General features: G+C 45.4%; 1 protein-coding gene across 1 annotated transcript in view; it reads right to left on the bottom strand.

Annotated features, from left to right (window-relative positions):
* Nucleotides 1–14,867, bottom strand: part of upb1 (ureidopropionase, beta) — a 188,542-nt gene that overhangs the window by 17,896 nt on the left and 155,779 nt on the right. Inside the window, exon 8 of the mRNA XM_038793997.1 lies at nt 9,435–9,477. Within this exon, the coding sequence (XP_038649925.1) occupies nt 9,435–9,477 (43 nt within the window). The remainder of the gene's footprint in view (nt 1–9,434; nt 9,478–14,867) is intronic.

Raw genomic sequence — 14,867 nt, forward strand, 5'->3', positions numbered from 1 at the left:
TAAGGGGCAATTTAGCGTGTTCAATCCACCTACCTTGTGCATCTTTGGGTTGTGGGGGCGAAACACACGCAAACACGGGGAGAATGTTTTGATCTGCACGGTAGCATAATGGTTAGCACTGTGGCTTCACAGTGCCAGGGTCCCAGGTTCCATTCCCTGCTTGGGTCACTGTCTGTGCGGAGTCTGCACGTTCTCCCAGTGTCTCCGTGAGTTTCCTCCGGGCGCACCGGTTTCCTCCCACAGTCCAAAGACGTGCAGGTTAGGTGGATTGGCCATGATAAATTGCCCTTAGTGTCCAATAAAGGTTGGAGGGGTTATTGGGTTAGGGGGATAGGGTGAAAGTGAGGGCTTAAGTGGGTTGGTGCAGACTCGATGGGCCGATTGGCCTCCTTCTGCACTGTATGTTCCATGTAAAATTATGTAATGTGCATTCACACGGACAGTGACCCAGAGCCGGGATCGAACCTGGGACCTCAGCGCTGTGAGACTGCAGTGCTGCCACTGTGTCACACTCATCTCATTTTTAAATGCGGACGTTAAGCTACTTGCTAAGGTTCTGCCGCTCCGTTTGGAGCCTTGCCTCCCAAGTATAACTTTGGAGGATCAAATTGCTTTGTGAAGAGCCGACAATTATTGGCCAATATACGTTGCAACTGAGTACTCAGCAATTGTTATTTCTGACCACACCCCACATTTTGTTGATCTATTGCTGGAGTCTGGCCCCACCCTATTCCCACCATGGAGATTAGATACTATACTCTGATGGCTGAAAAAACATTTTGTGAGCATTTGTCTACCTCATAAATGATTATATTATGCAAATCCGGTTCAATCTTACCCGCCACACTGTGGGAGGCTCTTAAGGTCGTCCTGAGGGGGGAAATTATTTCTTATAGAGAATTCATCCCGAGGACAATGAAATTGGAGCAGTAGAGGTTGGTGGATTCCATCCTAGAGGTGGAGCACCAATACTTGCTCAATCCTACTCCAGAGCTACTAACAAGCAGGAAAGAATTACAAACCCAGTTCAAACTACTGTCCACTGAAAAGGCCGTACACCAGTTACAGTGCTTCAGGGGGAGGTTTTATGATTACGGGGAGAAGGCCAGTCGTCTTCTGGCTCACCAACTCAAACGACAAGCGGCCTCAATTCAGGTGGCAATCTCATTTACGCTCCTCCCCAGGTCAATGCGGCTTTTAAATCCTATTATTGCGACCTGTATAAATCCGAGCCCTATGCAGATAAATCAACCATGCCTGACTTTCTGGATGGGTCTGTCCATCCCAACTGTTGAGGTGGACAAGGGTTGTGAATAGTTTTTTAAAAAAATATTTTTATTCTCCTTTTTCACATTTTCTCCCAAATTTACACTCACCAACAATAAACAATAATCAGCAACAAATGTCAATCCCCATATCAATAACAACGATCCCATCCTCCCACAAACCCCCAAACAAATGACAAAAAGGAATCCGGGATTACCCATAGTCGGCCTTAATACATACAGCCCCCCCTCCCACCAACCCTCCCACCTGTCCCCCCAACTAATGTTCGATGTTATCCAGTTCTTGAAAGTGCATAATAAATAAGACCCATGACTTGCAGAACTCCTCCGTCCTTCCCCTCAGTTCAAACTTAACCTTCTCAAGAGTCAAGTATTCCAACAGGTCCCCCCGCCACGCCAGAGCACAGGGTGCTATCCAACCCATCAGGATCCGCCTTCGGGCGATCAACGAGGCAAAGGCTACGATATCTGCCTCCGCACCCATTTCCAACCCTGGCTGATCTGACACCCCGAATATGGCCTCCCGGGGACCCGGGTCCAGTTTCACATGCACCACCTTGGAAATTACCCTAAAAACCTCCTTCCAGCAATCCGCTAGCTTTGGACAGGACCAGAACATATGAACGTGATTAGCGGGGCCCCCCCGCAATGCTCACGCACATCTTCTACTGATTCAAAGAATCGGCTTATCCTCGCCCTCGTGAGGTGTGCTCTGTATACTACCTTCAGATGTGTCAGCCCCAACCTCGCACACGAGGTGGAGTTATTCACTCTCCGGAGCACCTCACACCAGACCCCCTCCTCTGTAACCTCTCCCAACTCTTCCTCCCACTTTGCTTTGATCCATTCCAGTGGTGCCTTATCCTTTTCCAACATAGCTCCGTACACCGCTGACACTACCCCTGTCTCCAGTCCCCTTGGCGTCAGCACCTCCTCCAGCAATGTGGAGGCCAGTTCCTCCGGGAAGCTCTGTATCTCCTTTCTGGTAAAATCCCGAACCTGAATGTATCTAAACATTTCTCCCTGCTCCAGCCCATACTTTGCTTCCAGCTCCTTCAATCCTGCAAACCGACCCCTAAGAAACAAATCTTTTAGCATCTTAATCCCCTTCTCTTCCCATTTCCGGAAATTTCCACCCTGGTTCAAAACTGTGGTTCCCCCGAATCAGCATTTCCCTTGATCCTGCCCCCAACCGAAGTGTTGGCGAAACTGCCTCCAGATTTTCAATGAAGCTATTATTACCGAATTGGGCAGTTATACTCCCCATTTTGCCCTGATGAGAGTTTAAAATTTATTGGGCTGATGCAGTCCCGGAAGGCCCCAGGTCCAGGTAGCTTCCCGGTCGAGTTTTACAAGTAGTTCTCGGAACAGCTCGTACCCTTGTTATTGGATATGTTCAATGACTCCCTATCTCGGATTTCATTGCCTCCAACCCTCACTTAAGCATCTATTTCCTTGCTCCTTAAGGGGGACAGGGACCCAGCAGAGTGCGGTTCATACCCACTCATCTCACTTTACTGACCCATCTCACTTTTAAATGCGGATGTTATGCTGCTGGCTAAGGTTCTGGTGCTCCGTTTGGAGCCTTGCCTCCCAAGTATAATTTTGGAGGATCAAACAGGCTTCGTGAAGGGCCAACAATTATCAACCAACATACTTCACCTTTTAAACGTTATTCCTTTCCGCTCCTCTGCACCAATGGCTGAGGTGATAGTATCTCTTGATGCTGAAAAATTATTGGGTGGAATGGGAAAATTTATTTGAGACACTTGGGAGATTTGGATTCAGCCATGGATTTGCTTATTATATAATGCCCCTGTGGCCAGCGTTTGTACGAACACTACGCTCAGATTACTTCCCCTTAAATAGGGGCACTACAGAGGGTTGTCCTCTTTCTCCACTTTTGTTTCCTTCGGCAATAGAGCCGGTCTCTAGTCAATGGAGGAGTATTTGTCATTCTGGGGTGGAGCATTGGGTATTGCTTCATGCGGATGACCTACTTTTATATATTATAGACCGACTTCCCTCCATCAACGACTTAATGAAGGCACTTAATCTCTTCGGCTCCTTCCCTGACTGTAAATTAAATTTAAGCAACAGTGAATGTTTTCCAGTTAGCCTCACTGGAAGATGAGCCCATTTGGGCCCCTTACCTTTCTGCCTTTCTAATACAAGTTTCTGCTATTTGTGGGTCTGTGTGGCCCATAGCTGGGCCTCACTTCATAGGTTGAATTACTCAAGCCTGGTCAATAATGTTAAAGTGGATCTACAGAGGTGGAACAACCTCTCTCTGTCTCCGGCAGGTAGGATTCAAACAATTAAATGAACGTATTTCCCAGATTTTTATTTCTCTTTCAATGTCTCTCCATTTTTTTTTCTCAAATCCTTTTTTAATTAAGGTTAACAAATTGATACCTGCTTTTATTTGGGTGGGTAAGAATCCCCGAATCTGCAGTGCTCTGCTCCAAAGGGACAGGTGGACAAGAGGCTTGGCTCTCCCAAATGTATTGTTTTACTACTGGGCTGCTAACATCCAAAACTTGCTGTTGTGGATCAGTGACCCCGATTCTATTTGGGGACAAATGGAGGCTCGCTCCAGCACGACTTCTACTCTCCTTGCCATAATTACAGCACCATTACCCTTTTATCCCACTAGATTCTCCTCAAACCCGGGGGTGGTCTCCTCTCTTAGGAATTGGAAACAGTTTTGACAACATTTAAAGCTCCTCTCCCTGTCTTCATTAGCCCCTGTTTGTAAAAAATCACCTTTTCTTACCTTCTGGATTGGACCCAACATTTAAATCTTGGAAAGCAAATGGACTTGAGCATTTTGGGGATCTATTTGTAGAGGGGAGATTTGCTAGGTGAGAGAGCTGGTTGACAAGTTTCAGCTACCCAATTCTAGCCTTTTTAGTTATTTTCAGTTTCGCGACTTCTCTCGTATGGTTTTTCCTTCCTTTCCTTTGGCTGTTCCGTCCTCCTTGCTGAAAGAGGATTATATCCTTGGCCCAGCCTGGCAAGGTGTCTATTTTGGATCTGTATAGCCATATTCTCTTGTCGGATCCCTCCCCACTAAACTGGGTATCGGCGAGATGGGAAAGGTTGTGTGGTCTTATACCTACTTATGAGGCTTAGAGGGAGGCCCTTTGCAGGATCAACTCCACAGCCTCATGTGTCCAGTTGAGCCTAATTCAGTTTGAAGTGTTACACAGGACAAGGAAGAGTGCTTTTTTGCCAAGCATTGAGGAGAGGTGATCGCTGTTGGCTTGCCCCAGCTAACCGTATGCATATGTTTTGATCCTGCCCCAAACTCCCCAGCTTCTGGGGATCCTTTTTAGCAGCATGTCAGAGTCAATCCGGGTGGATTTAAACCTATGTCCGCTGGTAGCCATATTTGGGGTTTTGGACTCTCCGACGTTTCAATCTGGGGTAAAGGTGAACATTGTTGCCTTTGCTTCACAGATAGCCTGGAGGCGAATATTGCTTAGTTGGAGGTCCTCCATTCCTCCCAGTGCCTCTGCCTGGTTGGGCGACTTAATGTCATTCCTACACTTAGAGAAAAATTATTACATTGTCAGGGGGTCAGTGGGGAGGATCTATCTGAAATGACAACCTTTTATTTACTTTTTAAGGATTTAAACACTGTCAGTTATTATTTATCGTGTACAAGTTAATTATAGGTTTTTGTTTTATTGTAATTTTTGCTTTCTCGTTGGTTGTTTGTTACTTTGTTATGACATAAAACTTTAATAAACAGATTTTTTAAAAAGGATATGGTAACAGGACACTTACAAAATCATGATATGATTAGGTTGTTCAAAATGGTTTTAGGAAACACAGAAAATCGGAGCAGGTGGAGGCCATTTGGCCCTTCGAACCTGTTCTGGATCATTCATTATGATCATGGCAGATCACCCAACTCAGCAACCCGTTCCCGCTTTCCCCCCATACCCTTTGATCTCCTTCACCATAAGTGCTCTATCTAACTCCTTCTTGAAAACATACAATGTTTAGGTTTCAATTACTTTCTGTAGTAATGAATTCCACTGGCCGCCCACTTGTGGGTGAAGAAATTTCTCCTTATCGCAGTCCGAAATGGTTTAGCCAATATCCTCAGACAGTGACCCGTGGTTCTGGACACCCTGCCATTGGGAATATTCTTCCTGTATCTACCTAAACGACCCTCTTATGGACTGATCTCATTAACACTACATCCCTGTATGCTTCACCCGATGCCGTTGTTATGTAGTTACATTGTGTATCTTGGGTTGCCCTATTATGTATTTTCTTTTCTTTTCATGTACTTAATGATCTGTTAAACTGCTCGCAGAAAAATATTTTCCACTGTACCTCGGTACACGTGACAATAAACAAAATCTAATTCAATCCCTGTCTAGTCCTGTTAGGATTTTATAGGTTTCTATGACATTCTCCCCCATTCTTCTTTTTTTAAAAATTTTCAGTACCCAATTAATTTTTTCCAATTAAGGGTCAATTTAGCAAGGCCAATCCACCTATCATGCACATCTTTGGGTTGTGGGGGCGGAACCCATGCAAACACGAGGAGAATGTGCAAACTCCACGTGGACTGTGACCCAGAGCCAGATTGAACCTGGGACCACGGTGCCGTGAGGCAGCAGCGCTAACTACTGTGCCACCGTGCTGCCCCATCCCCCTCATTCCTCTAAACTCCAGCGAAGATAATTCTAACCGACTCAATAATAATAATATTTGTCACAAGTAGACTTATTGCAATGAAGTTACTGTGAAAAGCCCCTAGTTGCCACATTCCAGCACCTGCTCGGGTACGCAGAGGGAGAATTCAGAATGTCCAATTCACCTAACAGCACGTCTTTCGGGACTTGTGGGAGGAAACCGGAGCACCCGGAGGAAACCCATGCAGGCTCCACATAGACAGTGACCCAAGCTGGGAATGAACCTGGGACTCTGGCGCTATGAAGCAACAGTGCTAACCCGGCACAGTATATATGAATAGAGAGGACTAGGAGAAATGAAAATGCCGGCGAAAAGACATCCAAAGGTGAAGAGTTCAGCACGAAAGCTGAGGCAAAAAGGGTAGTAGATACATTAGAATTTAGCATTGGGCTTGGAATGGTGGCAGGTCAAGAGACTCTTGGAGAATCTCTCCTCATAGTCTGGTAAAGCTACTGCATTCCCTCCATAGCAAGAACATCCTTCCTCAGATGAGGACACCAAAACTGCACACAATACTCTTGGTGTGGTCTCCCAAGGCCCTGTGTAATTGCAGCAAGACATCCCTTTCTTATACACGAATCCCCTTGCTATGAAGGCCAACAAAGCATTTGCCTTCTTTACTGCCTGCTGGACTTGCATGCTTACAGAGTGACTGCAAACATGTCCACCTGATTTTTAAAATTAAATGTCAGAAGATCTGAAGAGAAAACTTGACTGTTTCTCTGGGGAGAAATATGCTGGTTTCTAGTCAGAACCTGACACTTTTGCCATTTTCTTGGAAAATTCCATCCACATTGCGAATAGCTAGGGTCCTACCACAGATCCCTAAGGTACTAGTCACTGCCTACCATTTGGAAAAAGATCTGTTTATTTTGACTCTTTTTTTTCTCGTCTGCCAACCAGCTTTCTATCCATCTCAATACACTACCCCGAATCTCATGCACTTTAATTTTACACGCTAATCTCTTATGTGGACCTTGTCGAAAGCCTTCTGAAATTCCAAATAAACCACATCCTATGGCTCCCCCTCATCAACTCTATTAGTTACACGCTCAAAGAACTCCAGTAGATTTATCAAGTATGATTTCCCTTTTGTAAATCCTTGCTGACTCTGCCCGATCCTGCCACTGTTTTCCAAGTTCTTTGCTATTAAATCTTTTATAACAGACTCCAGCATTTTCCCCACACTGATGTCAGGCTGATTGGTCTATAATTCCCCGTTTTCTCTCTAGCTACCCTCCAGTCTGTGAGTCTATAGAATTTTGGACGATGACCACCAATGGGGCCACATCTTTAAATATTCTGGGGTGTAGATTATCAGGCCCTGGGGATTTATCAGCCTTCAATCCCATAAATTTTCCTAACACTATGGGCGCGATTCTCCGCTCCCCACGCCGGGTGGGAGAATCGCGGGAGGGCTGGGCGACTAATTTCATGCCCCCCTGGCGCCCCCCGCGATTCTCCCATCCCCCGCTCGCCGTTTTTCACGGCGACCGGCGATTCTCCGACCCGGATGGGCCGAGCAGCCTGCCGTTCGCGACCGTTTCACGACGGCGGCAACCACACCTGGTCGCTGCCGTCGTGAACATGGGCGCCAAAGGCCCGTTTGAAGCTTGTGGGGGGCGGAGAGGGGAGTGAGCACCACGGCTGTGTTCGGGAGGGGACTACCCACGATCGGTGCCCAACGATCATCGGGCCGGCGTCTCGAAGGGACGCACTCTTTCCCCTCCGCCGCCCCGCAAGATCAAGCTGCCACGTCTTGCGGGGCAGCGGAGGGGAAGACGGCAACCGCGCATGCGCGGGTTGGAGCCGGCCAACCTGCGCATGCGCGGCTGATGTCACTTAGGCACGCCGGCCGCGTCATTCCCGGCGGCCGTGAGTTACGGAGGGCCGCTCCTAGCCCCCCGGATGGGGGTGAATAAGGTGAGAGGAGCGGCCTCCGAGGCCTTCGTGAAACTCGGCCTAGTTCACGACGCCCTTCCCGATTTTTCGCGGGAGCGGAGAAGTCCGCCCTATTTATTTACTAATACTGATTTCCTCCCTCTCACTAAATCTGGTATTCCCCAACATGTCTGGTACGCTATTTGTGTCCTTTGTGGTGGTAATGTCACTGGCTAATAATCCAGAGACCGAGGCTAAGGTCTGGAGAGATGGCAGCTTCTGCAATTTACATTCAATTAATAAATCTATAATTGAAATCAAATGACTATCAAACTATAATTGATTGTCATAAAACCCATCGGAAATCTGCCATCCTTACCTGGTCTGGCCTACATGTGACTCCAGATGCACAACAATGTGCTTAACTCTTAATTGCCCTCTGAAATGGCTGTGCAAACCACTCAGTTTAAGGGCAATTAGGATGGGCAACAAATATTGCCCTTGCCAGAGACGCCCACATGCCATAAAACAATGATTTTTAAAAAAATGACCATTAAGCTGGAGGCGGGATTCCTCCTTTCTGGATCAGGAAGTCCTACCTCAGACTTTCTGGATAATCAGAGGCTGGCAGCTCTCTAGCACTTCAGGACAGAGACATATGATGTTGGATCAGGATTTGGGTCAGGTCTCACTGAGTTCCAAGCTGACAGGTATTGGCAAAGGGGATGAGCGAGGGGGGCGGGGGGGGGGGGGGGGGGGGGGGGGGGGGTGGTGGTGTTGAGAGGCCATGGGGGGGGGGGGGGTGATTAAAACCTTAGAGTAGCTTACTAATGGAAACAGGGGGTGTTAAGAAGGGAACTCCCTACCTGCCACCAGTCCATGCAGGGAACCCCTTGGTTGGCCCCTTGGCATTGATCTCTGTTTAAATTCTAGTGGCGGGGATGAACACAGATTGGCCACTTTAAGGGTTCTAATTGGCCCATGGGTGAGTGGATGGCTGTCACCTCCCCGCACCCCTGCCGCTGGTCAAACTGCAGAGGAAGATAGGTGGTGGGCACAGTGCTGGACTTAAACTCCCCCTGCCTTCAAACCTGCTGATGGAGAAGCACAAAGCATAACCCAGTGACCTAGATGGTATAAGCTAGGTGGCAATGTGAGCTTGACAGTGTAGGAAAAATGGAAAAAGAATATTTTTTCAAAGCTGAGAGATTAGTGAATGCTCAGTGATTTAAGGACCCTGACATACAAATAACAGACCATTCTACATAGAGCGGCCGAAAGGTGGTAGCGAGCAGTTAAAAACTAGCTTGTGTATGTTGTTAGTTTGTGATTGGCAGAGTGAGGGGAATGGGACAGTGCTATTCTCCCACTTACAAAACCAACACAATCCTGATAAATCCCAAAATACTTTAAAAATTGATGATACAAATATGAACCTACAGAAAGATATGTCACCAATGAAATCTATGAAAACAATTATTAATAATTACAGTGACACCAGGTTAAAACCCAGGGAGAGGATAAACAAGCTGGGGAAGGTTTCCCCCTTACCCTTCTGTCCATCGCCCGATGTAAATTCATTCTTGAAATGCTCCTGGATGGTAAGAGAAGCGAAGGGGACAAAATTATTACAGTGGAAGGAACAGACCACAAAATGAAACATTAGCAAGGGGACTACAATCAAAGCAGCCAGAAAACCCCAGTCTGCTTGTTCAGCTTCTGTCCCATTCAGTTATAATGCAAACTGCTCACAATGGGCAAGTTAATGTTCATAATAAATAATTACCGACACAGCAAATGTTACATTTACACTTGTACAATAGTATCAATGATATATTCCCAATATTCTCAAGACGGGGTAGGATATAAAGATGTGCAGGTTAGGTGGGTTGGCCATGATAAATTGCCCTTAGTGTCCAAAATTGCCCTTAGTGTTGGGTGGGGTTACTGGGTTATGGGGATAGGGTGGAGGTGTTGACCTTGGGTAGGGTGCTCTTTCCAAGAGCCGGTGCAGACTCGATGGGCCAAATGGCCTCCTTCTGCACTGTAAATTCTATGATCTATAAGTAGCTGTTACTTCCCCTCACTGCACCACTCTCCTTATCTTGCTACACCACTCTCCTGTCCATTCACCCAATATAAAATTAGATACACCCCATTATATATTCTTGGCTGAGAGCCCAGAAATCTATTAGCCTATTGAAACACCTGAGCCCCAGGGGAAACACTGCTTGACTGACAGCGCTGGCTCTACCATCTCTGCTGTCAATTTTGCAATGCTTATTTACACAAGATTTAGAGGTTTCAACTGCTTACAGTTGCAACTATTAATACTTTAACAGTTTGGATGGTCGGCATTTTCATTGCACTGCTTGCAGAAAAATACTTTTCACTGTGCCTCGGTACACGTGACAATAAACAAATCCAATCCAATCCAATTATGAACTGGAACTTAAGAAGGAATTCCCTGTCATACCACTGGATTCAGCAATGCTCACGGTTTTTCTTTAAAATCAGATACCAGATCATCATCAGAGCTTTGATGATAGTTTCAAGATTTCACTTTTTAATACAGGCTCCAAATTATTCTGCTGAGATGTTAACTCCTGATCTCCAGTTCTTTTTGTACAAAAAAATGTTGGGAAAAACTCAGCAGACGTGAGTGTTGGTGGAGAAAGAAACAGAGTTAGTTTTCAAATCCGTATGACTTTTCTTCAAAATTTCTAGTTTTTCTAACCTATCCAAACCGTTGCAAAAGGTTTGAGCCAGCCAAACATCTGAACCGACCTTTACAGTGACTGAATTTGCTTCATCCGGTTTAAATTCAGGATCAATTTTAGCTTTAGATTCTTAAAATCTTAGAATTTACAGTGCAGGAGTCCATTCAGCCCATCGAGTCTGCAATGGCCCTTGAAAAGAGCACCTACTTAAACCTACGCCTCTACCCTATCCCCGTAACCCCACCTAATCTTTTGGGCACTAAGGGCAATTTAACATGGCTAATTCACCTAACCTGCACATCTTTGGACTGCGGAAGGAAACTGGAGCACTGGAGGGCACTCACGCAGACACAGGAAAAAGTGCAAACTCCACACAGACAGTCATCTGGGTCCCTGGAGCTGAGGCAGCAGTGCTAACTACTGTGCCACCGTGGGGCCGCCTTCATGACCTGGCTTTTCAATCTTTTTTCCAGGAAGTACATGTTAACATTGCCTCCTTTAATGAAAGCAGTTCATTTTCCTGCCAAATAAATCCTCTAGTTGCTTTAAGAACTTAATTGATGTTATTTCAATGGTCAGCTAAGAAAGCTTGATAATCCTTTTTATTCAATTCACAAATTTTCCTCATCACCTCCAGTTTTTCCACATTCCACTGAACTCTAGCTTTGTTAAAGTCTATTCTAGCAAGAGAGTTTGCTTTGTCATTCTGAAATTTTAATTTTTATGTTCACAAACATTTTTTTTCACATAGCTGTGGAATGTCAATACTGGGGACCCAACTTTTCCACTCTCTTTCAAAGCACACCTATTCTCTGTTTCATCATTAGCTTTGAATACTATTGCTATGTGCTGTGCCATATCTTGCTCATGCATTTTCTGCATTTATAATTCAGACTGTTTTAAAACTTCTACAATTGCCATTTCCTTCTTAGCCAGATATTCCAATGCCATTTTGAAACTGACAGGCTAAGTTTCAGACTATTTGGACACATTTTTAGTCAGAATGTCAATTTTAACAACGGGTATACAGAAAGTAATTGATTCTTTCAAGTCACTAGACTTTTCCTGTATAACTTTAGTTTCAGGAGTCTCAGCAGGCTATCCCGAAACCACTTGAGATGGCATTAACCTATCCCCAGACAGTCATTACTTCATAAAAAATCCACATCTTCAGTAGGTAAATTAGGACTGAGTCTCACAGTAACAAGTGACTTAGAAACAGTTTAAATTAACCTTATATACAAAGGAATAGATACACAATTTCTATCAATACCCCAAATCAATATTTTATTAATCAGCAACTTTTTGGAGACGCTTCATGTCACCTACCTCTATCAATGACTGCGTTGCTCCTGTATCTCGAAGGATAACACTCAACTTGCCTATCTCATCAGACAAAAATGGGGACACTTCATCCGTAAATAGAAAAGTTCTATAATTCCTGGACCCCTGATTTACTCCATCAATAAACACAAAAGTCCTGACTGGCTTATCACAAGTTTTATCCACTGGGGCAGTATGCTCTGCATGGACACTGCAACTGTACTAAGGACCTCTGCTCTTGTCATCATATACTTAGCTGCAGAATACTGTGGCCCAATATTGCATCAATTTGCCCACACCAAACCTATTGATGTGCAGCTCAACTCAATGTGCATCGTCACAGGTACTCTTCAACCATCTCACCTGCCCTGGGTCCCAGTCATGAGCAACATTCCACCCCCCCCCCCCCCCCCCCCCCCCCCCACCCCCCCCATATCAGGAGGGTAACAGCAACCGGCAAGAAGGTTTACTACAAACCAAGTTTCTCCTTATTCAAGGACATCCTCAGTTCGGGGCCCGTGGATGAGGGGGGGGGGCTTCATAAGGTGGAAAAACTGGGGCCTGGACTTAGTGTCCTAAACAGAGTGCTCATCATTGTCCAGACTGAGCAGCCAGAGCAAAATTAGAATTGTCAGTTGTTGCGAGTAGGAAAACTAGTAGACCTGCGAACGACTGTTCACACTCATGTGTAGGAAAGAGAAAAGTGAAATGTAAATTCAGGATGTTCCATTCCTTGTAATTAGACCATTCTTCCCATTCTCTATGTATTCTGTCAGCCTTCAGTAGCCACTTCCTGCAACTGGACTGGAGTCCTAATCACGTTTAAAAATGTTTCGAATGTAGGCATTCAGCAGCAGTGAGTAGGTTGATATCTGACATTCCAGATCAAAATGATATGCTAATCTCAGCATGTCATTCACTCTCTGCTTCCCGACAACAAATGTTTGAGGTTTCTTCGGTCTGCCCCCAGGGGGAGCAGGCAGGAAAAGTGGCATGTCTCCTGCTGATGTGCCCGATTGTCCTGTATGACCTTTCTAGTCATAGGGATTCAAAGCTTTCTCTCTTCACAGATGCTGAGAAACCTGCTGAGTTTATCCAGCAATCCTTTGTTTTTATTACAAAGGACATCATCGATGATTCTCTCACACGTACTTTTAAATCTTCAACACTTGAACATGCTGCACAAGTGACACCTTCAGCCCTTATGCAAGTCCACTCAGCACACACAGAAGTCAGGTAAGCTTATCATTTGCTTTGTCACTGCCCAGCTCACCGTTTGTCTATCTGCCTTTATTCTGGAAAAGATCAGCAACAACAACAGGGAGAGATCCCAGATTCGTGGGGGGGAATCCCGAAAATCAGGCCATTCAGCCACTTTAAACAGCCAGCTGCAGAGCTGGCTGGTGAGGACCAGGATCGTGCTTGCTCTGCGTCCCCCAAACAGCTAGTGAGGATCCAACCACTAGTCTTTGCTCACCTCCCAAAACTGTGAGGGTTCTTTAATGTAGGTGATCATCCAGCCAATCACTAATTTTCTCTTCTCTCTATTACATAAAAAAGGGTCACTGACACATGGAGGACTGCTGGATGTTAGACTCCTGCTGAGTCAGAATCTGATGACGAGCCCCTGGAATTGGTGCTCAGATGTTGGAGCTCTAAAGGCAACCACATCAGGCAAATGTATCAGAGGCCATCAGCAGGTTAGAACGGAGGATGGAGGAGTCCATCCATATTCAGTCTAATGTCTTGGCCCTGACATTTCAGCGCATCGAGGTCACCATTGGAATGGTGGTGTCCGCGAAGGAGGTACTGGTCCAGCAGTTTCTGCTGGATATGCATGAGGGCAAACACAACATTACTTCAGCCATGACAGCATTCCAGCTGTGGCTAGGTGAGGAGATGGGTGCTATGTCTTTTGGTCCGACGTCATTTTGTCCAACGACACTTCGTCCACGTCTTTTGGTCCAACGTCTTTTTGTCCGCCCGTCTTTTGGTCCAATGTCATTTTGTCCGATGATTTTTTTCGTCAAAGACTTTTTGTGACTTGTTACGTTTTTTTGTCGGATGATTTTTTTTGTCAAAGACTTTTTGTAACTTGATTTATATTGCCAGAGTTGATCTCTGCGTGGATTATTGAAATAGGGATTATATAAACAGAACATTTACTCAGTCTAAATTTGATCGGGCTCTGTAACTAGCAGTGGGGACATCACTGAAAACCGATGCTGCAATTTGTCATAATCACGCCATTCCTTGTGATACACCTTTCGTATGTGTTTTCTACAAGAGGGGTGTTTGCACTTTACCTAGCAGAGGGTTGAAATCTTATATTGAATAATGTATATTCCGATCATGTACGGATTGATTCAGAATTTGCTGTGTTAGTGTACTTACGGGAACCAAGTTCCTTCCGACAATCAGTTTAATATCTGCGAAACGCAAAGCTGTCATTTCACATTTGCAAAGACCTTTGCATTAAAATATGCCAGGCCCCAAATGATGGATATATTTTAAAATGTCAATCACCCGGAAAGTCAAGTACACACCCTGCATATGCCTCCCTTAATGAACTATCAAACGTTCATTTAACAGAAGTTCACAGGCGTGAGGTGACAACGCTCTGCATGTCCCTCGCAGATTTTTAAAAATAAATTAAATCGGCTACATTTTATGAAGCAAGGGTTTTTGTGGGCAAGGGTTGGTCCCGTTGATCAGACATTGGCCTTTCACCTAAACGCAACCCCAGTGCTGTCAGATGTAATGAGCTTGTAAGGGGCCAGGCTAAAGAGAGTTTGGGCAGTCTCCATTCAGTATCCAGTTGGCACGGACGTGTACCACAAAACTGTCTCTAATTGGGCACTAATTGGCAGCTCATTCCGAGAAGCCATGAATTTTAGTGTGGGAAATGGAGAAACTAATAATCTTCGCGCAGCAGCACATG

The sequence above is a fragment of the Scyliorhinus canicula genome, chromosome 1 (assembly GCF_902713615.1).
Source record: "Scyliorhinus canicula chromosome 1, sScyCan1.1, whole genome shotgun sequence".
Lineage (NCBI taxonomy): Eukaryota > Metazoa > Chordata > Chondrichthyes > Carcharhiniformes > Scyliorhinidae > Scyliorhinus > Scyliorhinus canicula.